The 26,310-nt window shown below is 39.4% G+C and overlaps 1 protein-coding gene across 2 annotated transcripts in view; it reads right to left on the reverse strand.

Annotated features, from left to right (window-relative positions):
* Positions 1 to 5,395: 5,395 nt before the first annotated feature.
* The window catches only part of LOC118237121 (zinc finger MYND domain-containing protein 19-like), a 28,403-nt gene continuing 7,488 nt past the window's right edge, over positions 5,396 to 26,310 (reverse strand). Inside the window, exons 2-6 of one of the 2 annotated variants that reach the window (XM_035435576.1) lie at positions 24,528 to 24,587; positions 16,889 to 16,993; positions 14,132 to 14,272; positions 7,638 to 7,818; positions 5,396 to 6,714 (exon numbers count right to left, since the gene is read on the reverse strand). In XM_035435576.1, the coding sequence (XP_035291467.1) occupies positions 6,571 to 6,714; positions 7,638 to 7,818; positions 14,132 to 14,272; positions 16,889 to 16,993; positions 24,528 to 24,568 (612 nt within the window). In that variant the 5' untranslated portion in view covers positions 24,569 to 24,587 and the 3' untranslated portion in view covers positions 5,396 to 6,570. Of the gene's footprint in view, positions 6,715 to 7,637; positions 7,819 to 14,131; positions 14,273 to 16,609; positions 16,789 to 16,888; positions 16,994 to 24,527; positions 24,588 to 26,310 lie in introns of those variants that run through there. The other variant, XM_035435577.1, reaches the window with a different exon arrangement.

Consider the following 26,310-nt stretch of genomic DNA (forward strand, 5'->3'; position numbering starts at 1 on the left):
TACATTATCCAATTATTGGTCAGGGTCCCAGCATGCATTGGGCAAGAGGCAGGAATACACTATGGTCAGGTCATCAATCCATTGCAGGGCACCATTCCACTCACACCTACAGGCAATTTAGAGTCCTGTGGGAGGAAACCAAAGTACCCAGCGTAAACCCATGCTGGCAAGCAAACTCCAAACAGAAATCATACATAATACATAAAAAAACAACAATCAACTCATGTTTGATCGGTAAGGACTTCTTGGTAGACTTTGGACCGCTCCTGCAGCCCCTGTCCTTTGACTGAAATATCCTTTGACTTCAAAAATGAAATGTTTGAATTTTGTTATTTGTTATTTTAATTTTGTCAGGGTAGATCCATGACAACACAGAAGAGAAATAGCCAACAGCAGAACTACAGTGGATTTTCATTCATGTCAGGCTTGATAGCCTTAAGTATTGAGAGAAGTTGGTCGGCCGGTAAGACGACCAATTTAATTATTTCCCTTTTATTTTGTCAACAATTATGTGGTTACAAGATGAAAATGTTATTTGAAAAATAAGGTTTAATGGTTTCCATTTACATTTTAACTATGATAGGGTTGTGTCATACTGATAGGTCTGGAAAGGGTTATTACAGTTCCACAAAATCTGGGTTTACGCAGTTAAATTAACCCAATTAAATTTTGCAGAACAACGTACACATCGAGTCAAACAAAAACCCAACCAAGTTCTCTCCCACATAATAAAAATATCATGGTGTATACACATTATACAAGTTACTGTGATGTGATTGAAAAATGAGTCCTTGATAATCCAATCCTTTGTGTGAAATTTTTATCTTTTTTTTTCAGCAAATAATTTTTTAATTGTTATTGCAACTATTTAACCCTTGTAAAAATCACAAAACTACATTTGAACACCCAGCATGTGCAGAGTACACATACGAACTTTAAAAATAATTCTACTTCTGCGGGAAGAGGCAAGCTATGCTATTTCAAGTCACATGTTTTGTTCTCACATGAAAATTGTAGTTCACATTTGAAAAATCAGTCATATGAAATTTCATGTCACGTTTTGTTTTTGCATGTGGAAATTTTCATTCACATGTGAACATGTCTAAGTTCACGTGACATTTTCTTTTCCCATGTGAAAAGGCTAATGTGATTTGTCTCATAAGGGAATGTAGGCTACAATGCAAAACAGGGTATGAAAGTAGGCTATAATCACACGGCATAATGACAAAAACTATAGGAATATGATCAATGTTGAAAATAACCCAAATTTTAAGGACAGAAAAGTTTTCTTAGATTTTCGTGGCTGGAAAACGTTGGCAGTGAAATAGGCTTATGACTATATTAAGATTTACAGCAAAAATATATTTACTGTAAGTTTCACCCACCATCAATTTTTCCCAGAATGCTTTGCAGATCGACAGCTACATACTGTATACAGGTTCATTATACAGTAATATTACTGTGAAAACTACAGAAATTGTTTACAGTGCACCAAGCAATAGAAAATCACTCCCATTTTCAGAATGTTTCTCCAACAATGAAATGTTTTTTAACCTCCTTGAATTTACTATTTTCTATAGCAATATTACTTATACCATATTTCTATAGAAAATAGTAAATTCAAGGAGGTTAAAAAACATTTTATTGTTGGAGAAACATTCTGAAAATGGGAGTGATTTCAATGACATTATCCTTACCGGTCATGCTCAGTTTCATAATTATCTGTGCAGTGTAAACACTGCCATTGAAATGAATTAGAACATTACTTTATTCATTAGCTAGCTAACTTGAACAGGTCATAAAACTTATGGAGTTGGTATAGCTAGCTTGCTAGGGATGGAAATATAGAATTGGAGATCCACTCATGATCTGGGTGTAAATGTGCATTTCACAAAACTGGTAAACATCTTCCTGAATGACATTAAAGGAAGGATTGCTTAGTCATCAAGACCCAAGTCATTTCATTCAGAATTTGTCATGAAGTTGGCAGAAATTGATTAAATTTTGACATTCTCCATCACAGTGATTGCTATTTCTGTCACTTTATTTAGGAAGCTAGACAATATCAGCATTCCAGTAGATAAGCAAGCCTAACCCTTAATGACAGGTAGTGCTAGGAATGACATTCTCAAATCTACCAGCAGTACCTTGTGGCGCTCAATCTGGCTAGCAGAGGTAGCTGGTAGATTTTGGCACAACACCGGTGTAGTCTATAGGAAGCATAAACGCAGAGAGAGCGAGTCTGTGAAAAAGACTATGAAGCCACTTTGCTAAAAGCTGAGCAGCTGAAAAGATTTTTCTGTGTTTGCTTTGTCTTTGTTATATTAGTCAATTATTTTTTACTGGAACTCATGAGGATGAAGGTGAAATTTTTCTTTGTTTATTTCTGTATCTGTCTGAGTGTTTGAAGTCGCTCTCACTGTGTGGTAATAAAACCCAGCTGAAAACTTTCTGCGTCACCCTCCCAGGGATGTCACATGGTGTGTAACATGCCTTTTTATATAAAAAAAGAGTTTTGGTGTTAGTGGACATGAAAGAGGTACAGAGGCTGAGCAGTGACATGTCTGCCTATGAGAAATCATTACATGCTCAAAACAAATGTGTTAATATCAAACACACTGTTAGTGCTGCTACAGTTTGCATACACCAAGGCTAAAAATATTCCAACTTAGTTTTTCACAACTACACACATTTTATGTTACCATACATTTCTTTTGGCAAGTCAATTAGAGCATCTACAAGTCAATTTTTCACATCTGAGGTCATTTTAAAACAATTGATTAGAGACAAATTTATTTAATTCACTATATCAGAATTCGAATGGGTCAAAAGTTTACATATACCAAGTTGACTGTCTCTTTAAACAGTCTGGAAGATTCCAGAAATTGATGTAATGACTTTTTAGAAGCTTCTGATTGGCTAATTGTCATAATTGGGAGTTAATTGGCACCTGTGGCTCTATTAAGGGCCTACCTTTAGAGCCACTGCCTTTTCGCCCTTGATACCATGGGAAAATCCAAGCAACTCAGCCAACAGATGAGGACCTCCATAAGCCCGGTTCCTCGTTAGGAGTAATTTCCAAACAACTGAAGGTACCGCCAGCATTTATACAAACAATTGTACGCGAACGTAAAAATCTTGGGACCACGCAGACACTGCATCATTCAGGAAGGAGGCACAAATTAACTCCCAGGGCTGAACAAACTTTGGTCAAAGGCTGTCGCACAAGGGAGAAGCCCCTACTCCAAGATCAGCATAAAAAGGCCAGAATTAAGTTTGCAGGTGATCACATGGACAAAGACCGAGTCTTTTGGAGGAGTGTTCTCTGGTCAGATGAAACAAATTTAACTGTTTGGCCATAATGATGGGCGCTATGTATTGAGAAAAAATGGTGAGGCTTTTAATCCAAAAAACACCATCCCTACTGTGAAGCATGGGGGTGGCAGCATCATGTTGTGTGGGTGTTTTGCTGGAAAAGGGACTGGTGCACTTCAGAAAATAGATGAGGAAAGATGATTATCTAGAAATACTGAAGCAACACCTCAAGACATCATTAGAAAGTTAAAACTTGGTCACAACTGAGTCTTCCAGCAGGACAATGGGCCTCATTCACCAACCGTTCTTAAGAAGAATTTTTTTCTTAAAACCCACTTTCGCAGTTTTCACGAATATTCTGACATTCATCAATGTTTTCTTATTTCGGATTTGTTCTTAGGTAAGAACAGCATCTACGCACACTCGAGCACACTTACGCACATTTGAGTGCTGTAAGTTTGTGCAAAATAAACTCCTCGAAAAAAGTTTGGAAATTTGTTTGGTTGATCATATCTCTGTCACTGTATTATTAGCATTGTATGTTATATCATTGGAAAGCCTGTTAATTTCTCTTTACAATGACGTCCCATTTGTAAGGATTATGCATTTGTGGGATGAGCAGCACAGCTGATTATATGGGTGGGGTCCCAAGTTAAATGTGGCAAATTTCCCTGCCAATGTCAAACAGAGTGTTCTCCTGTTGGTATTGACTCTATTGTTTTGAGTTGTTTGGGGGATTGGATGATTTAACTATCACTAACAAGGAACAAACAAGACATATTGGTAATTTTACGCTTTATTCATTGAACAAACAGTCAGGAGCCTCAGTAGCGGGTGGAAGAACCATATGCAGCCACAACAGCCTGGCACCTCCTCCTCATGCTGGTCACCAGCCTGGTCACGCATTGCTGTGGGATGGCATTCCATTGCTCAACCAGGATTCGTCGCAGTTCAGCCAACGTGGTTGCGTTGGTCACTCTAGCACGTACAGCACGCCCGAGCTGATCCCACAAGTGTTCAATTGGGTTGAGGTCTGGGTTGTTGGCAGGCCATTCCATTCAACCACGTTGGCTGACCTGCGACGAATCCACAGTTGGGATGGTATTCTTTGGATTAAAAGCCTCTCTTTTCCCTCTATACATAGCGCTGATCATTATGGCCAGACAGTTCAATTTTTGTTTCATCTGACCCGAGAACACTCCCCAAAAAGGCTAGGTCTTTGTCCTGGTGATCACCTGCAAACTTCAATCTGGCTTTTTTATGCCAGTCTTGGAGTAAGGGCTTCTTCCTTGCGCTACAGCCTTTCAGGCCATGGCGATATAGGATTCTCTTAATGGTGGATGTAGATACTTTGGTACCTGATGCCTCCAACTCCTTCACCAGTTCCTTTGTTGTTGTCTTGGGGTTCAGTTGAACCTTTGGGACCAAAGTTTGTTCAGTCTTGGGAGTTAATTTGTGCCTCCTTCCTGAACGATGCAGTGTCTGTGTGGTCCCAAGATTTTTATATTTGCATACAATTGTTTGTACAGATGCTCGTGGTACCTTCAGTTGTTTGGAAATTACTCCTAACGAGGAACCGGGCTTATGGAGGTCCTCATCTGTTGGCTGAGTTGCTTGGATTTTCCCATGGTATCAAGGGCGAAAAGGCAGTGGCTTTAAAGGTAGGCCCTTAATAGAGCCACAGGTGCCAATTAACTCCCAATTATGACAATTAGCCAATCAGAAGCTTCTAAAAAGTCATTACATCAATTTCTGGAATCTTCCAGACTGTTTAAAGAGACAGTCAACTTGGTATATGTAAACTGTTGACCCACTGGCGTTCTGATATAAATCGATTAGAGGCAGATTTATTGAATCAGAAATAAATCTGTCTCTAATCGATTGTTTTAGAATTACCTCTGATGTGAACAAAGTAGCCCTAATTGACTTGCCAAAAGAAATTAAAGTATAGTAATGTGAAATGTGTGGTGGTGTGAAAAACTGAGTTTGAATATCTTTAGCCTAGGTGTACGTAAAGTTTCGGCCCAACTTTATACGCAACCATTTGCTCATTTCTGTGATTTAACACTGCACTCACATGGGAACAGAAATATTTTATTCGCTTTTATTTTTGTCATTTTCTTCCAACATTTATTTTGTTCTGGCAAGTAATTTATACTACATATGAATTCATTTTTCCATTTAACAATAAAAAACCACCTTACCCAACCCTCCAAAATCATTCTTGCTCCCTCCAACAGAGAAGAGAGACAAAAGTTTGGATAGGCAAGTCAAAATCAGTGCACAGCATTGAACCCACCCAGATAAATAATTATAATTCTAAAAACAATTACCATCCCTGTCAGTACGCTGGAGTGTGCTTGGACCGAGATGCTGCATTCGCTGATGTGTCTGCACAACTTAGTGCACGTACGCCTGTCAGAGAAGGGCGGCTGCTGTCGCAGTAAACAACGCCATTAAATTTCCATTCCATGCGCAGAACCTGCAGGCTTGTGTAAAAGTGACAACTCCTCGTTTCTGGATATACGCAGCCACCCAGAACAAACAAGTGTGTACAAAGTAATACATATACAATATGAACAGTAATGTGTAGTGTTAGTGAATGACTGTTGCAATGACTTAGGTTACGTTACCATTTTTGAATGGAAATACAGAGGAAGTCCAACACATGTAGATTCTGCCATTTAGCTCAGAAAAAATAACCTATAGCAGGGAGGCCCTGTAGTACATTCAGAGCACCTGCTGACCTTGAGCCTCCCCCCCCACTCCTTCAGTCATGAGTAGTGTGCAGCAGTGGTCCACCCTGGTGGGGGGGGGGGGTACAGTACAGTAACTGCAAGACCTGTAACATTCGTGCCAGACATGCAAACATTTTTTGGAGGGGACTGAGTCCAAGTCATGGATTCCAGATCATGTTACTGAATAGGAAGGAGGGTGAAGGCAAGAGAAAGGGATGCTTGCTGGCCATCATCTTAAATCTTGTCCACCGATGTGACGTTTCAGCCCTTGTGCACCCTCACACCATACACAAAAATCTTCAGATGGATGTCTGAGTATTAGTAGAGCAGAGATGGAGTCTCCCCCCTTTTACACATATAAATACTACATTTCCCATAATGCCACAGGTCAGACGTTTTTACAGCAGACACTGAGAGGATTGTTCTGGGAGGTGTGATTTTGCCTTCCACTTGCTTTGAACTTTAAAGTCTTCTCTCCTATCTGTCCTGCCACCCGCAGCCTGGCCCGGACCAAAGATCATCGATCCGGCTCCGGCTCCAGCTCCAGGGCTCTCTTTCGCTCGCGGCACTGCTTTTTATGGGCTGGCCAGTCCCTCTGCTGGCACTGGGACCCACAGTAACGTGCCACCTGGCATCGGCCACAGATGTTGAACTCTCTGAGCTATGAGTGGAAACAAAACAAGCACAGTTTTGTTTCTGTTCTTCAACTGATAAAGGGTAAGCTCAGAAGGTTTTTATTGTGCGGAAACAAGTCAATATCTACTGGTTTGAACACACTGATAAGAACAACATTATTAAATGATCAACATTTCATTGCTCAAGCTTTACGATGCCCATAAAAGCTATAAAAACAAAAATGTATTACTCAGCGTACTGAGCTTTGCCCTGTAAGCAAACATTACCCCCCCTTCTAGTCAGCAATACAACCTGACCTACCTACCAGCAGTAATGGTTTACGTATAGACTGAAAAGATTTTTCAAAAAGTATACCAATGTAGTGTCATTCTGTAGTTGTATTTTAGATGTCCAGTGTTTCTTCGTTTGAAAAATAACAAATCTTATATCATGTACAAAGCACATTTCATTCATATACACAGCATACATTTACATATCATGATGTCGGGGCGACATAGCTCAGGAGGTAAGACCGATTGTCTGGCAGTCGGAGAGTTGCCGGTTCAAACCCCGCCCTGGGCATGTCGAAGTGTCCTTGAGCAAGACACCTAACCCCTAACTGCTCTGGCGAATGAGATGCATCAATTGTAAAGCACTTTGGATAAATGCGCTATATAAATGCAGTCCATTTACCATTTACCATGATGTCAAAGTGATCACAGCACCAAACTACTTTAATAGGACTCTCCATTCACTCAAATGACAAGCTCTGACTAGCTGTATTACTGGCTTTCATAACCAACTGAAGGACAAGGGATTGGTTGTAGGTTGTACACATGCTCAACCTGACATAACATTATAAGTTTTCTTTAAAAGGGTTTAGAAATCAAAGAAAGTAAAGCTGAGGCATTTCTTGGGCGCATTTTCCAGCCTGGCCTGTGTCTCAGTAAAGTGGGTGGCTATACTCACTCGTCTCTCAATGAGCGAGCATGGTGGGTAGTGGCACTCGTAGTAGGTACAGGAGCACTCCTCCTCCTCCACCAGCTCCCCGTTGGCATTGTAGTAGCGTGTGCGGCTCAGCTCCATGTACTGCTCCTCCACGGGGTCAGCTGGTACCTGCTGGATGGCCAGCCAATACAGAGACTGCTCCCTGGTGAACAGACATAAACGTAGAAGTTACTGACACATATCCTACTGTCAATATACCATAATGATCGTGAATCACAACCAATCCTAAAATGCTGTAAGCTGCCGTAGTGTATATTACAGAAGCTGTGCAATGTTCCTTAGGCTAATTTCATTTAAACTGTAACAGGTACAGATGGGACAGATACCCAGCTACTTCAAACAAGAGGTTTACCTGTGTCAACAGATTCAAAATTTGAATCCAAATAAACCATGAAACTGTTTTAATTAGTTGGACAAAAAAATTGGTGATTGCATTTATATAAACCCAGAAAATACAAACTGGACCGACGCAATACAGACAGTACTTGTCTGTGTAGGCAGGGAGCTATGCATTGAATTCCAACCCTAATTGTGGCATGAAAATGGTCTGACAAGAAAACATGATCATTAATTACTTTATTAATGTTCATGATCCATTTTCATAACTTTTAGTTGTTTTTCTTTTAAAAATACAAATAATTAATTTATTGTTTATGTCATTCAGGGCAGTAGTTTTGGAAGGATGGTGCTCAATTCAAAGTAGGCATCAAAAGCCAGCTATAAGGCCCAACGGCCAGTTGAAGTACCTATACTGGTTTGTCCATTTTTTATATAGTTCAGAACTTGTGTATAGATGTTTAAAATTTGTATATTACTGGTATATTTGTGTATATAGTGGCATGCATTGTAGGTACACTCGGTCAGTCTGTGCCGTCCATATAAAAATAATGACTCTCTTTAACCGCATCTGATCACATCATCTGACCGCAACATTCTAAATCTGTCACACCGGTGTGAAGATTCTCTGACACTACCAGGAGGAATACTCATTCGTAGCTGAGATAAGTTATTTAGTCACGCCGGTTACATTATACATATATGTACCCCACGCATACGCGACCGCCGTTTACCCTTCCCCCTTTGGTCCAGAAAGGGACACGTGCGCACACGCACACTCTCCTACCTTCCTATATTTAGCATAGTTCTCCCCATAGATTAGTTTGTGTATGCTCTGTTTGTATGTCTGTTTAATAAATTAGAATCTGAGTCAAAATGGCCTATCCAAGAACTACATCCTTTCTCATAAATCTTTGATTTAATTATTAGACTCTTAATATTTGTAATTTTGATTATTAATTGAAGTTCCAAATTTATGGTCGAATAGTCTAGATAACTAATTTTATGAGACAGTTTGAATTTGTATCAAATCTAATGGTGGAGGATTACAGAATATTAGTACAAGGTATAATTTAGAATTAATGTATATGTTCTGAATTTGTCTATGAAATTCACTTGTATATTACAACGTACTAAAATACATAACATGAAACCGGTGTGAATGATGTACCAATACCTATACTGGACCATGATACCTAAAGTGAATGATATGCATGACCACTGAATTTTGGACACTGATGAAACCATTACAAAGGGTGCGACTAAGCTACGATCATATCAAACTAATACTACAGAGAAGATCTGATAACTTGCAAGATGTAAAGAAAAAAATTATTGCCCCCATATCTTCTCATGCTCCCAGTAATGAACATGGCATGCCAAACCAGCCATAATTTGCATGGTCATAGATCTGTGTTCCTAAATAAATTAATAAATAAATACATAATGGTGATGGTACCTTATTTCTGGATAAGTAAATCCTATTACAAGTCAAGCAACATTACTGTAGCAAATAAGAGATATTTTAAATGTTGGTACATGACTTTGTGTTTCTGAAAAGTTCCAAAAAAATAATTCAAGAAAAAAAGATCATACAGTTATATTAAAACTATTTTTTAGCACTGTATAATGCAAATTAATCATTATGTTTTGCCATCACATATCAGGTGTGAGATAATATATTTTCTGCATTGTCTCATCATGACCTAACTGAACCAACGTGAAGTTTAAACCCTTAGCGCAGCATGACAAATCTGGCCAATCCTTGCCCATTTAGAGGGTACCCCTATTTAAAGCTTCAAAACTTCCAGATGTGAGCATCACAGAGACTTGAAAATGGCTTAAATGAAGCAAGACATTTGTACCATTTACAATACTAACTTAGATTAATTCTTCCTAAATTACGAACATAAACTAAAGTGCCACAAAGCAACTGTTCAGGCAAAAAAGCAAAAATGAATTTGCTCTTTTTTAATTTGCAATTAAATGCTGAGAGGTTGCACATATACAGCAGGTTGAACTATACATGTCCTGGATCAAAAACTCCTTGACCACAAGTTCATCTAAGGGTGATATGTAGAACTACTAAATGTCTAAATTATGCATTGCCGTAAATCACAACATATTCACGTATTTCACTACAAATCAACAGTTTTGACTCAAGAAACTCACTGTTGCATCATTTTCAAGTGGAAATTACAAGCTTTCCATCAGTACAGTGGTCTAAAATATCTAGGGGTCCAGAAACATATCCAATATATCTCCAAAAATGTTTTTTGTCCATTATAAAGCATATAAATGAGCCCCTTATGAAGGTTTAAGATGAAACATTGATATCAGATTAAATAATGCAAAAACATTGTCACACAATGCGGTACAGTAACTAAATGTGTAATAATTAACTCTTGTATGTATTTCTGTATTCTACAGTATGTAATGTTTTCTTGTATGGGGATGAGGCGACATGAAAACAATATTCAACCGTCCACCACGTTTTGCCAATGTTCCAACTCTCTAGAGACAGAGACAGTAAATCAATGTTGTAGTTCTCTCCTCTTCTGTCTTACTACAGAAAATGATGTCAGCTAGGTCTATGATCAAACATATGGCTTAGCTATGCTCAGAAGTCCTCAATAATAATAATATTTTGCAAGAAACCACAAAAATCATTGATAACGTTTTGTCGGGTGCAGTTTTCTTTTACTGCTACCACAGAGCGAATGCGTAAGTGAATGCAATGATGAGAAACAAAAACAAAATTAGACATGTTATCCATAGTTAGAAAGCTTATACTGTCACTTACTGAATAAATGAATTGTCAATCAAGCCAGACTGTACCAAAAAGGGCGACAACGCTGTAAACAACACGTGTGGTATTATGCACAGCTATTTTGGAAGGTACCGAGGCACCACACATGTGCGTATATTTCACAAACGAATTGTCCAAGACAATATATGACCACTCGGTCTCAAAAGGGACATCTCTGCACGTAAAAAACAATGGTAAGGTTGTATGTTTATTCAATATTTAGTCCCAGATATTGACTGTAGAATGACATGGTATCATTTTTGAAAACTTTGTCTTGTTTATTTCGTTATTCAGTGAGCAGTGTTTTTACTATTGTTTGGTTTATCTTGTTTCTATGACGGAATCAGATTTTGAGTGGTAAAAGATGAGAAAGCAGGGAGGGGGTTCCTGTTAAATGATCGACCAAAGCAACAATGGTGGCGCTGCAAAACTCCGTATTGGGCATAGTTGTCCTGAATCGTCTACTAATGAAGCTAGAACACAGAGTGGGTGTTTAACTCATAATTTGGTTGCAGGAGCAATGAATGCCTGAGTTGTACAATCTAGGCACGCCGGTGTGCCGACCACTAGGGGATTTGCACTAAGTGGTTAACTTCATACACATAATCACATAACCATGTAAAACACAGATGTTTTGCATGAGGTTTGCACAAATGCCTACATAATGCTGTCAAAAAAATTTCTTCATACCATGAGGAGTCCCGGACTTGTTTACTTTTTGTTTACATTCAGGACAGATGCGACTGCAAGCGAATCAGACTGTGTTACCCTTGCAACACTTTGAACAGAACCAATTCTGGTGTTGTGCCGTTTTTCCGAATACCCTTCACGTGAATGTCAAGCTACACCCTATGAACAATGCCCACTTTTATTTTGCTTAATTTCTCCTATTAATATTAAAACAATAATACTGTGGATTGCAGTAAGAACATGCAAACCATGAACTGTTAACTGTTGACATGAACTGGTGGGCCATAATAATTTCAGAAAGTCACAATTCACTAATTGATTCACCTTTAGTGCAGTGGTTATCACAACCACATCTCCCCTTGGGGACAAGTCCAAGCCTCGCCATAATGGGAGGCGTGTACACACACAATGACAAAATTTCTTAAAAGAAAAATTATCAAAAGTTAAACACAGTCATTTATCAAACTGTTTGGGTCACAAACGTAATTTAACTCTCACTATTTTTGAGTGACTAAAACGTTAATAATTAGTGGCCGAAAAGTTATTTTCTATATCGCAACTCATCATTACTGTAGGTTTATGAGCAAGGGGTGCTGCAATACCCTCAGCACCCTCAACAGCCCTACTTCCCGCGCCTATTTACGGTCAATAACTTAATGTACAATGTAGCCATTTCAGGTTTGTACATGCACAATTCAGTCCTGTAAACCTCCCAAATGCACAGAGCAATGTGATAACCTTTGCAGGACATATTTCCAAAAAACTGCTTGAGTAAGCATCTGCAAATATAAAAAGTAAAAATCGGTTCTGGAAGTAATTTCGGGTAAAAGGTTCTTGTTTTTTTAAATACAATAAATGAAATCCTTTTAGAAAAGTTAACTGTCCTTGAAAGTTAGCATGGTTTTCGAGTGTATTCCAGCGGGATTTAGAAGCTAGGTGACCAAAGGTTATTTTCGTTTCACTCCTGCACAACTATAGTGAAACTCCTTCACAGGACAAGTAGGCCTATTTCTCCAGCAAATTATGGTCCTGCCAAATTTGGGTCTGTTACTTGTGCATATTGTTCCTTCACCACTGTGATTCCCTGGAATCACAGCCAACATTGCGGGGATGAGACAGGCCTCCACAAACCATAGCTAAAAATAAAGAAAACTTAGATTATTTTGTTTAGTTTTTTACAGGGGCAACATAGCTCAGGAGGTAAGAGCGATTGTCTGGCAGTTGGAGGGTTGCCGGTTCGATCCCCCGCCCTGGGCGTGTCGAAGTGTCTCTGAGCAAGACACCTAACCCCTAATTGTTCCCAACGAGCTGATTGGTACCTTGCATGGCAGCCTTTCACTGTTGGTGTGTGAGTGTGTGTGTGAATGGGTGAATGAGAGGCATCAATTGTAAACCACTTTGGATAAAAGCGCTAAATAAATGCAGTCCATTTACCATTTACTTGGGTCCATAATAAGAGAATAAATCACCAGTAAGATAAGCCACAGAACACTGTTTTGTCTCATTCAAAATACAACAGATGCATTCCTCATCCCAAGAGACATTCGAGACCAAAAGGCCAGGCTCAGACCATATCACAAAGTGACAATGTGTTCCAGTGACCAGCATTTGTGTTTGTACTTGCAGACAGTACCAGTGTGTCTTCTTTAAACCCCGGCCATCTACACAGAAGTTTGGGTCTTTTATTTCAAGGAGCTTTGCTAGGGAAAACTCGTTATATTTAGAAGGGCACTTGATCTCAACTGTTTGACTCTCCATGGCAGTCGCAGCTTGTAATTCCATCAGAGGAGGCAGCCAAAAAAGGGTAGAGCTGAAGTTTTCCAGGAACACTGACATCACTTCCTCTGTTCAATAAGAACAATTTGAAATGGACTATAAAATACTCAGAGTCTGTCTATTTGTATGAAATGGAACACTCACTAGAAAACAAAAGCTCAAATGCACAGAATAGTAAACTAAGCATACCTCTAATTTGGTTCCCAGGTCAATATTTCTCACTTTTTTTCATTTGCATTTCAAAAGCTGAGGCTTTTATTCACAAACATAATGGAGCAATAAACCATGGGTCTGGTATTCTATGGCTTGTCGGCCTAACTTTTTGAAGAAGCACTGACTAGTGTTTTCTATCAAGGGGCGTACTGTAAACGGATACACATTCACACAATTGCATTTGCTGACCTACCTAGGCAAGGAACATGTCTATGTTTTCCACAGGATTGACAAATTTATGAACAATATATACAATTGGCCCTAATCCTGCCTATTTTGAGTAGAGGATCGAAACAGGATCACTTCTGTGACATGTCACATGTATGCAATGCTTTCTCTTGTACCTTGTTGTGTAAGTCGCTCTGGATAAGAGCGTCTGCTAAATGCCTGTAATGTAATGTAATACAGGACGGAGTGTGGCACAGTGGGTAAGGAACTGCGCTTGTAACCGAAAGGTTGCAGGTTCGAATCCCGGGTAAGGACACTGCCGTTGTACCCTTGAGCAAGGTACTTAACCTGCATTGCTTCAGTATATATCCAGCTGTATAAATGGATACAATGTAAAGTGCTAAGTAAAAGTTGTGTAAGTCGCTCTGGCTAAATGCCTGTAATGTAATGTAATGTAATGTACCTTTGCTTGCTGGAAAGCTCTTCAGATTTGGGGCTCCAGCCCACTGGAACAAGACGCAGGTTGTCCAGCCGGTTGTCGACAGTGACAGAGTTTATGTGGACCACTTGAAAACTGGGAGCAATGCCGCCTCTGTGCTTCTCCCTGCCAGAAGCACAAAGTTAGACCTTATAAAAGACCGGCATCTTTACACACAAAGCATGAAGATACATTCAGTGGCTTGGGCACATGCGCACACACACACACACACACACCAACAGCCCAGTCACTGAAAGAATCAACCAGTTGGACACCTATACAGTGTACTGCCTCTACACAGTTCAATAACATAGATTTATACACAAAGTATAAAACATAAATATGAGCATACACTGATGATACATCTACTGTTGATAGCAGACTCCGATCAATTTGCTTTGTAAGTACAAGGTGAACAAGGCATTAACACTGCTACCATTGGGTGTTTGGATTAAAATTACTCTAACACTGCAAATGCAATATCCCCCTCCTTCCACAACATTTACAAAATAATTTGGGCTTAAAACAATTGCATTTTTAGAATAAATTTAAAAAATGACTCATTAACGAAATACAGGCAGTGCCATTTTCTTCACAAAGAGCTCTCATCAGATAATTGGTAGTAGGTGCTGGTAACCAGGTGTGAATGGGTGGCTCTCTCCCCTGGCATGCTATACAGCAACTGAATGACCGACACTTTGATACGAAAGGATTGATCATGCGCTATTGAAACTAATTTCACACATATAATCGACTCAAAATTATTGCAACTGTTGGATGAAGATGATTACTTTTGATATTGACTTCAGCATGCGATCAAGTAATTTTATCCATTGTAGTTATAGATGATATTTTTAATAACTCCATGGAGATATGTATTCGTCATACCTTTAAGTTTTTTTCACAGAAAAACTGCGACTTATGGCTAAATGACAATTGTTCATCTACAACCTTCCCAAATTCTCGCCACGTCACTTCCTCTGCTGCGATCACTCCACTGGCTAACCGATCGCTGCCAGGATCCGTTCAAAAAGCCCTGCCCTTGCCTACACTGCTGCAAACAGGACACCCCCATCTACTTGCAGGACATGACTCGATTCTATGTGCCTGCTCGATCACTCCGCTCTGCGCAGCAGGGCGCCTTGTAACCCCTCCCACCGGCCCAAAAAGGGATCACAGAGCTTCTCCACCTAGCTCCCCAGTGGTGGAACGACTGGAAGCCCCGTCCCTCTCCGAACTCCCCCTCACTACCCGTCTTCCACCGTGGCCTGAAGACTCATCTCTTCAGACTATACCTAGACTACCACCACCACGCTGTATATTTCACTCTAAAATCCTCCCCCCCCCTTTTCATGACACTTGTTACATGTTGCCCCATCCAGCACTTTTTGCTCATTTGTATTTGTCCTAATACTGTAGCTTATGTTCTTCTGCTATTGGCTTTGCAGAGGTTAGGTCTGAATAGTGTTTCACTGTGGAACTAAACTCTGTTCTTGGCTAGAAATAGCTGTACAAAATAAGTATTGTACCTTACTGAACCTGTGTTTAGCAGTTGTCTATGACCATGAAATGCACTTTTGTATGTCCGCTTTGGATAAAAGGGTCTGCCAAATAAAATGTAATGTGTGAAATGCAATCAATTTCTGTGGGGTTCCCTGCTCACACAAACAACAAAAGCTGTGCATTCCAGTGGAACTGATGACTAGCGGAGAGCAGTACACATGTAAAAGCGCACTCCAATTAACTTGTTGGCGCAAACACCTAGCGCCCATGACGCCGGCGTCCTGAGATTGCTCAACTCAGACATTCTGCGCTCTGGCAACCAATTATGAGTTGAAAACACAAACTCTGTGTTCTAGCTTTATTAGTAGACGGATTCATGGGCACTATGCCAATACAGAGTTTTGCAGCGGCACCATGGTCGCGCTGGTTGTTCATTTACCAAGCGACCCCCTCCTGCAGTCTCATCCGTCACGCATGACACACTGGACAACAGTGTCTATCTGGGAATTCATAAAAACACTGTCCACACGCGAGTAGTGACAACCCTGGGAGGAGAGATGCGGCAGTACTGGGGAACCCATTTCTGTCGTTTAGAGAGAAAAAGCGCACAGTTACAAACATTAAATAAAACAAACAGACCACTTCACCCTTCCCCCTCAACGGTTTCCGGGCAAAAGCAATAAAACTAAAACCGACTAGCTAGAATAACAAGACAAAAGAAAGTGGTAAATGATAAATGGACTGCATTTATATAGGGCTTTTATCCAAAGCGCTTTACAATTGATGCCTCTCATTCACCCATTCCACACACACCAACGGTGAAAAGGCTGCCAGTGCAAGGTACCAATCAGCTCGTTGGGAGCATTAGGGGGTTAGGGTGTCTTGCTCAGGGACACTTTGACACGCCCAGGGCGGGGGATCGAACCGGCAACCCTCCGACAGCCAGACAACCGCTCTTACCTCCTGAGCTGTCGCATATTTCACACTGTAACGTAAACGTGTGTGTGGGGTCAGGCTTGGCCATAGAAGGTAGGAAAGAAAAAGAGAAAAAAACAGGGGCCTTTCTAGTGTTAACAGGGGATCAAATGGAAACACCCGTTAACACTAGAAAGGCCAAGTTTAAATTTTTTTTTAAATTCTACAGCGTTAGGCTGATCTAGTGTAATGTATCAATTTCTGCATCCACAGAGACCTAATTTCATAAAGATAATGAAACCGCATGTGCAAAATCACACTCACCACAGCAACTCGTGCAGAATTGTCGGCCGGCCCAGCGTCCTTTGCCGCATTGAAGGCATAGGCGAAAATCTTTGCTCCTTACCATCGAGTCTACTCCATACGTGCCTGATGGAGAATAAACAAAAAAAAGTGTACATCAAGCGAGGGTCTGCTAATTAGGACTCCTGTTCACAGTTTACTGAACATTTCTTTCCTGAACATTTCACTGGAAACCAGTAAAAAGAACATTATTTTTGTTTGGACATTGTTCTGAAATGGCATAAGCAAATGTAATTTTGAGTTACATTCTCATGGCTGGTCAGATTTAATGGGGAAACTGAGCTGTTAATCACAGAATCAAAGAGTGAGTCATAGATACAGAAAAGACCACCACAATTATGGAATTTGGGTCTCTAGTATCACCGACTCATATTCATAAAAAGACTTGATGCTGCACTGCTAGGCAACTGTTAGCAAGCCTGATAATAGGCTATTATACTCATTAAAACAAAAAATAACGGGCATAACCCCTTAAGCTGCCAAAATACCTGTTTTTTTATTTTTTATTTTAAACAAATGGGCAGTTCAAGGCGATTATTGCTAACACTTGATTAAATTAAATACATCAATTGAATTGAATTCCATAGTCGATTTACTTTAATTTGCTTTACTTTCAGCTAACCACTCTTTTAATTGAGAACAGCCTCTACATTAGCCTAATATTTTGGTTGACATCCCATCAGCTAAAGTTATAATGTACATCATGGCTAACTGCCATTATTTCACTTTTGGTCTTACTAAATTCATAGTTTAAAAACCTGGAATAGTCCATTAATTACTTAAGCTTGACAGGCAACATAAAGAGCAGAAGAAGTCGATCATCGCATATGGAAGCAATGGTTTCTCTACCCATTGTTCTCCTTTGATTTCTTCTTTCAAGACAGCACCCAGTGAAGAGAGCCTAAGTGGTCAGCAGAGCGTTGACATTACACCCGTCACCCCCGGTTATGCGGTAGAATTCGGCAGAATTCTTTGGACAGTTTGGCTGCCACCCACTGGTCGTTTCCTTTGTATTACTGGAAAATTTGATAGTCATTCAGCCACAGGTTCTCATGCAAGTATACAACGAGTGGCCTAGCAACACATTGATCACAAGGTACCCATAGCTCAATGGGTATTCTAGAGTAGCCAGAGATTTGCATAAAATAAACTGTTTTCCAGTCAGTTTCATGTGCCCCATCATCATAATCCCATCACAACTTATTTACAAATGTATTTTTGCACCCACTTCTAAAACGCAATTGAATTATTTGCTTAAACTGCTTTCAATCAATCAATTACAGGCATGTATACATTCAAACTTTACATAGCCTAACAAGCTACAGCAGTCTGAAGTGTGACTGTGGTCATGAAAGCTATACTGACTGGTGAGTTTGGTTAGTTAGAAAGAGATCAAGTCATCATGAGTAACAAGGAAGGTCCGTTGAATAAAAAGTAAAACGGGAGCATGACTGTAGAGTGGGGGGGGGGGGGGGGGGGGGGGGGGGGGGGGGGGGGGGGGGGGGGGGGGGGGGGGGGGTTTACAAAAGAAATAACCTGGCTTGTGTCATTGCACAATATTAATAACCACAAAAGAAAAAAGGAAAATCATATTTCAGGGTGTTAAAACAGAACACAGTGTATTTCACTAATGGTGAAAAGTCATTTTATTTCCCTCTATTTACTCTTATTCTTAATGGAGAATTTGTATTCCATTCAGTTACCAGAAAACAGACATAATTCACATAATTGTATACCTGATGAAGACCTTTCTTGAATAAACCACAAGGGAGCATTTGCTGGCGTGCAGGTATTCTTTATTCCTTCATTGTGTCATTCTTTTTCCCTGCACCTGGCCAAACCAGAGACTGTAAAAAATATGGACAAAGCTACTGTGACGTCACCCATTGACTCTCCGTGGGTCTCTAAAACACGTTTTGAAGCTCAATGGCCGGCGCGGCCATTTTCTCGATTTGGAGCCAAAACCATAGAGTTAAGCGGTCTTGTGATTTTTACAATTTGATTGACAGTCCGGTGCGGAAAAGCCCCTCAACCTGAACGAGGCTAGCTGACTGTCTGCCGTTATGTTTTAAAATATATTATCAGATGTTTACGGAGTTTAATTTCCATCCGTGACTGTACTGTGTCATGTAATCACGTTATATGTATGGCATTAAAAATACAATTAGGCTATGTTCAGTTATCTTCAATTTATGTTTCTCAGCAAAACGAATATGCTTAGCTAGCATATCAGCTTGCCAGTGAGCTAGGTAGGCTATCCGTGGTTAGCTCACGCGTTAGCAATATGAACCACAGGGGAAGAACATTGACTACACTGATGGTCAATCAATCGGAGATGTGTAGGCTACTGGTGATTTGACTAGGCAAATTTTCGTATAACTGTCTGGTAGATCTGCTGTTAAGCGAGCAAGTTATCGTCGTAGGTTTTCGCCAGTCAGTTAATGAGCATGCTACTACTAGCTACTCCATCGCCGTTTGTGGTGTTCACTTGCTGGGTGACGCTAGCTGACCGATCGTTCGCAAATCACTTTCTACCGAATAAAAATAAACTCAGCGGTGATTAACAAATCTACGAAGTATTTTAATAACTGATCTGCAGGCGTGTAAATATGACAACGCACTTTGTACGGCAAGTTTTCCACCTGGTGCATGAAGACAAAAATAATGTAGCCTACGTTGAATTTCTAATTATTATTAGGCTATTATTTTTTTTCTTGTAAATCATCAAAACCAATGGAGAAAAGCCAATATACGCAAGGAGCCCCCAGAACCGATTCTGAGAACCACTGTCTTAAATGCCTAGCTTGTCGGTCTCTTAAATGCTAAAAACATGTTCCTTTCTAAATGCCAAGATGGTTAATTTCGTTAAATTCTGTGTGTGTGATTTCATCGTGTGTTGTATATTCAGCAAATGAACCTTGAAACTCTTAATTCGCTTCGTGAAACTGAAAAAGTGTTTATCCCAAAATCGGGATTATAGTAGCTTTGTCACATGCGTGAAGCATGGCCCAGGTAGACATTTACGGAATGTACACGACTGACAAGCCGCCAAACACGTTTGACAGATTGAATGTTTGCCGGTTAAGGTTAGCTAGCTAGTCAAATGGCTTGGTAGCCGAAGTTGCGAACTGTTTTAGCACAGGCTACTACTGGACTACCAAATATAGCAAGCTGATTACGCTTTCTGCCAAGTAATTATTTGGTTAAGTAGGCTAAAGGAAATAGTAAAAATGACTCGGCTACCGAAAAACTTAAGAGGAGGATTATTTTATGGTCGTCTAGTGCAGCTGTAAATAGCACACGCCCATAATGAAATCACCACGAAATGGGATGCCTGCATTTTCAGACTTAGCACAGGCGGACCGTAGCCGAGCCGCAATGGCAAGGCCAAGAAGCGCCACCGCCCACCCCAGTGACCATAGACTGTAGCCTCTACTGTAGCATAGTCCTCCGCAGTAATCCGGAAGTGACGCAAGCTCTACCTCATTGGTCCAGAACAAATATTGGCACTGTGCCCAAATGACGCAATAAATCATGAAATCGACCCATGGACAGTCATAAGACCAAAAAATACACATATTATGACTATTTGTTCTTCTAAGAAAAAATTATTGACTTTGTATTTTGATCGCATTTGTACCGTAGACTTACATGGAAACCGGATATGAAAACACCTATACTGGAGCCATCCGTAGTGGCGCTAGTGAGCAACCAGGAACTACAACACCAGGAAATGAGCTTCAAAAACGAAGTCTGGTTTTGGCCGCTTGGGCCAAACCAGTGGATGTGTAGCCTATATAGTATGTTCTTCTCATAATAAAGACACAAATGTAACTCCATAGATCTGAACCCAACTGACCATTTATGGCCTATGCTGGATCATCACGAGTGTTTTCTGCTTCATAAACTAAGCATGAGTTGACAGACTTTTTCCTGGGAGATTCATATATAATGGTATATAGTATGTAGTGTGGTCACGAAGGGCAGAACAAAATAAAACAATTTGCAAAAGGCCAAAGTGTGGGTCACTGAAAATTTACCTTGTAAGCCAAAATAAATAAAAATGTAAAAAAACTCTGCAATCCCAATTAGGGTAAACGTCCCTATTAAGCCCACCAAATCCGCTTTTCAGACATTTTTAATGTATACTGCCCCAATTTAAGTGAGAACATTTTAGTTAAAATGAAAGTCTAATCTCTCATTTGAAGTGTCAATAATTCATTTATACCAATTTCTAATGTTTTTATTGTTTAATTTGTCAAAATATGTCAAAAGTCTGGCATGGGCTTAATGGGTACCTAATGTACCCTTTAAGCCCATGGGTGTTCCAAATAAGCCCACTTCATGATTTGTTGATAAATAAATAAATATTTAAAAAATCTTAACAATACAAACTTGTTCTATTCAAATCTGTAATCTCTTACCTCTCAATAGCTATTTTCATTTAGTCTCCACTCCTATCCTATGGCCTGTAAATGGCATTTGAAATAGGCATGACCAGCCTTTCTGCTGTGTTGTCAACACAGAAAAAGCTAAACTTACAACATGTCTTCTTTGGAATGTAGCCAAAAAACTATTTACGAACAAAATCAAAACTATAATGGAAATTACTCTTCAATACTTCATCTTTCAATATGTGTTGTCATTTTGTCTGTATCTCTATCCTATGGTGTGCTGTTGGCATTTGAAATTGGCCAAAATTTCTGGTCCAGTCAGCTGGTTGAAAGTGCAGGTGTTTTTATGAAGATTTCTGAAGACCGACTGACTGAACGAAAAACAATTTCAGGTTCAATATTAATGTTCTAAGGATAGTAAATAAGTCAATTTCAGGATTTACAATTAAACAATAACTTTTCAAATGTTAATCACATTTAGGATAGTAGTTTGAAAACATTGTAAAAACACATTTTAAAACCATTCAGTTCATTGTGGAGTAACATTAAAACATACAGTTCATTATGAGGAGACATCAGTCATAACATATTGAAGCTCATGTATCATTAGCCTATAACTTAAACAAAATAAACAAGAAAGATGTCAACATTTCTGCAATTTCTACTTTCTCCTAGACTAAACGTAGGCCTATGCTCTTTGAGGTGATTGTATCGTTTTAGTAAGGCTATCATTTGCTCCATGCTCCATCTTAGTAGTGTAACATAACATAGGTTATAGGGTGGTCTAAGCTTTATTTTATTTGTTTGTTTCAATCTTTTGCCCACGTTGTGGTTGTCTTTGTCTTACGCTAACAAGTGGTTCATGGCTTTCATCTTGTTTTTGTTGATTTTCAACGACCTCATGATTGCGCAAATAGAATGGTCCAGGTCCCTACAGCCCTGCTTTGCAGAGGATGAACTTGCGCTTCTATCATGTGTGGGCATGAACTGTAGTTCTTTTGTGTTTTAGTCATCTTAAACTAAAACTCATCTGAAAAGTAAAGATTAAAAAATTATTGCTAATGTTAAGATAGAACACAGGCCTATCCAGAATGAATTGACCTATGCAATATCACTGATATTTAAATGTGGGTATTAATTATCTGAATTATGGAGCTGATTCATCAGGTGAGGTCAAAATTAGGGAGGAAAATGGTTCAACGGTCAAAAGGGAGAAAATCCCCATTGAAACACAGTAAAGTGGGCTTAATGGGAACAGGTGGGCTTAAAGGGAACATCAGTGAATTTATGATTAAAAGACTCACATGACATTAAAAAACAACTATATGAAATAAATCTATATATGGTGCACTAACATAATATGAAAAGTATAAATTGATCATCTAGAGAAGTAATTAGCTATACTCATTTACATCCACCTCACTCAGTGTGATTTTTTTGCTAGAGTCCCCTTTAAGCCCACCAGGTAAAAATGTTGATTAAAAAATAAATAAAAATAAACATACACATTCATTGTCTATTTAACAGTATAATAATATAAACTGCATACAAAAATATAAACTATACATGCTTATCATGCTTTATGTCATTGCAATGAACCATACTATGTAGCTACTGTATTGATGCAGCATGTGGTCTGTTTGCTAGCGTGCTAAAACTCATATTTTGATTTCAAAAGACACAATATTTCTAATTCAGGTAATATTCTAACATATGTCTCATTCAAAACACTAATCACTTAAATTTTGATAACAAGTGAGTACTTTCCAAAAACAAGAGTAGAAATATACTAAAAATGTTATTTTCTGAGGGTACCAAAATCACCTAAGTTTTTTTGCAACTTCTTCTGGGATCAGTAGGCACATGCCACACATGTGCTTCGATAACTCAATATCGATAAATGTGATTGACTTACAATAAAAAGTGTCATTTACGTAACAAGCAGCTTCATTTGAAAAAACATCACACAGCAAAAAATGATGATGTAGTTTTTTTTAATTTGACTCAGAAGTTGCAAGTGGGCTTATATGGTACGTGGGCTTAATAGGGACGTTTACCCTACCCGTTTGATTACCAACTAAAAGCCTCACAAAGAGAGTAGCCAGTTTAAAAATAAGGCAGCAATAATGGAAAGATTCCAATAAAAAAAAGTTGAGGCGAGTTGAATTCATAGAAGTGGTGTATAGAAGTTACTTCAGAGTTATGAACAACCTCCATTCCCAATGCGTTTGTCTCTCTGAGATTCCACTGTCTAGAACAGAAGTTTTTGGACCGCAACTACCACAGCTGATGTAGCCATCTCCGGTTATAGGCACCTCGGAGAGTAAAACAAACCATTATAACTTATATGAACTGATTCTCTAATCACTTGACACATATTCTGAAGTACACAATACTCAAATTTGTATCAATGTACAAAATCTTCTACACTGCACCTGGAGAGTTTTTGTACACAATGAGAACATCGCTAGTCAAAATAAAAAAAGGATCAAAAGGTACACTACACGGCCAAAAGTATGTGGACACCTGACATCCAACATCTCATCCAAAATTATAGGCATTAATATGAAGTTGGTCTACCCATTGCTGCTGTAACAACTTCCACTCCTCTGGCAAGGCTTTATACTAGATGTTGGAACATCGCTGCTGGGATTTGCTTCCATTCAGCCAGAAGAGCATTTGTGAGGTTGAGCACTGATTGGACATTACAGTCTGGCTCGCAGTTGGCTTTCCAACTGATCCCGAAGGTGTTGGATAGGGTTGAAGTCAGGGCTCTGTGCAGGCCAATCAAGTTCTTCCATACCGGTCTCGACAAAATAATTTCTATATGGACCTTGCTGTGTGCCCGGTGGCATTGTCATGCTGAAACAGAAAGAGCCTTCCCCAAACTGTTGCCACAAAGTTGGAATCACAAAATAATCAAAAATGTAACTGCATTAAGATCTGCCTTCACTAGAACTAAGAGGCCTAGCCCAAACCCTGAAAAACAGCCCCAGACCAAAGGGGTGTCCAGATACGTCTGGTTAGAAAATGTACTTCTAGTTGATCTATTCATGCGAATAAACTGAACAAAATCCCTCAATATCCAAGGCTAATCACATTCCAATTGTCCAGACTAACTATCAATGTACAAATACAGGCAACAAACTGTAAGTCTCAAAAACACAGCCAAAACAGTCCAGTGACATCTAAAAGAATTCTCTTACCTCAAAGGCATAGTTTTCCACCAAGGGTATGTCCTGTTCATCTATTAGAGTGTATTTCGTCTAAAAAGAGAGGAAGAGCAGCAGAGTCAATACAGGAAACAAATTGTATGAATGTACCTGAAAATAGCAAGTATGATAAAGCAGCTCACAGACAGGCAACATAAACATTAGCTTCAAGTTTAGAAATGCTGCGTGAAATGCTTCCAAGGAAAAAACGTCACTCGTTATCTATTGGGTATTGATAAGACAGCCAGGCCTTGCAGTTTCCGTGGGATTGAAAAAAACATGTCACGTGATTATATGGAAGCTGTGTGACCTTACTGCTTATTTCAAGCCAATAATAAGCAGTAATACATTGCAGTAATTCACTTAATTTGTACAAAAATACCACATTTTAACACGTTTTCACATAAACATTCTTTATAAAAAGAGATGAGTCCACTAACCACATGACTACAAGCTTAATGCAAATATTTAAATTGATCTAGGAGATGATGTTAAGTACTTTTTCAAAATGGAAAAAAGAGATTAAAGTGAACTGTAATGGTCCAATAGGCAAATCTGTTCTTTATGCAGGGAGGAATTTAGCAGCAGTAGATTCATGTCTGTAGGTGGTCAAGTGTTTAAATACTAACAAATCATAGCACCAACAAATGGCCAATTTTTTTTCCTGCACTCATCCATGTAACACTCCATCACTCTGTCAAGTATCAGCAAATTCCCAAAAATGAGCAAACACCAAATCCCAAAGATGAGCAAAATGTTTGGAACTGGACTGGAATTAAATCCTCCCATAACAGCTTTTGTTGCCTTCAGCTTGGAGACAAAATTAGCTCTAGTTTCTCCATATTTTAACCACCGGACACCATTCAAATTTTGTTTTATTCAGACTGATATTCGCTTTAAATCAGTGCAGGTTTCAAGCAAATTAACCAAATAAGTCCAGAATGAACTAAATTAGCATATTTTTTGCTTAAATTAAAATTTAACACTGCAACCATAATTTTTCCACTTTCTTTATATAACTTTTAAAGATAACCAGCCAATGACCATATTAGTACAAGTTTCGTGCAAATAGGTTAAACGTTCCAAGAGGAAAATTTGTTCAACTCTTTTTTTTCAGTAAAATCTTAGATGGTAAAAAATCGGACATGGCGCAGTTTAACAGTCCATGAGCCTTTTTGTTTGTTGTGAGGAGAGGAATCTACAGACATGAGCCCCATCTTTCTACGGTAATTGGTTCAATAGTAATGACCATTTCAATATTGAATTCATTCATTCATTCAGAATGCTGCGGCTCGTCTGGTCTTCAACCTCCCCAGACACTCCCACGTAACTCCCCTGCTCACTACCCTCCACTGGCTGCCTGTTATAGCTCGCATCAAATTTAAAACATTGGTCCTAGCATACCAGGCAGTCAAGGGATCAGCCCCAGCATACCTCCACCAGATATTCAAACCCTACATGCCAGCCAGATCCCTCCGTTCTGCTACCTCAGGACGCCTAGCACCTCCCCCTCTTCGCACCTGCACTTCCAGAACATGTCTCCTGTCTGTTCTGGCCCCACGATGGTGGAATGACCTCCCTGTGGAGGTCAGAACAGCTGAGACACTGACCCATTTAAAACAACGACTGAAGACTCACCTCTTCAGGCTGCACCTCTCCCCCTCCCTCCCTTCCCCCCTGTAAATGACTAAACTTAGGGTTGTAACTAGGCAGCTGTTTCGTAGGTGACTAGGTGCATTAACTGTCTTAACGACTACTTGTATTTTTTCCATAGATT

Source organism: Anguilla anguilla, chromosome 10, assembly GCF_013347855.1.
Source record: "Anguilla anguilla isolate fAngAng1 chromosome 10, fAngAng1.pri, whole genome shotgun sequence".
Lineage (NCBI taxonomy): Eukaryota > Metazoa > Chordata > Actinopteri > Anguilliformes > Anguillidae > Anguilla > Anguilla anguilla.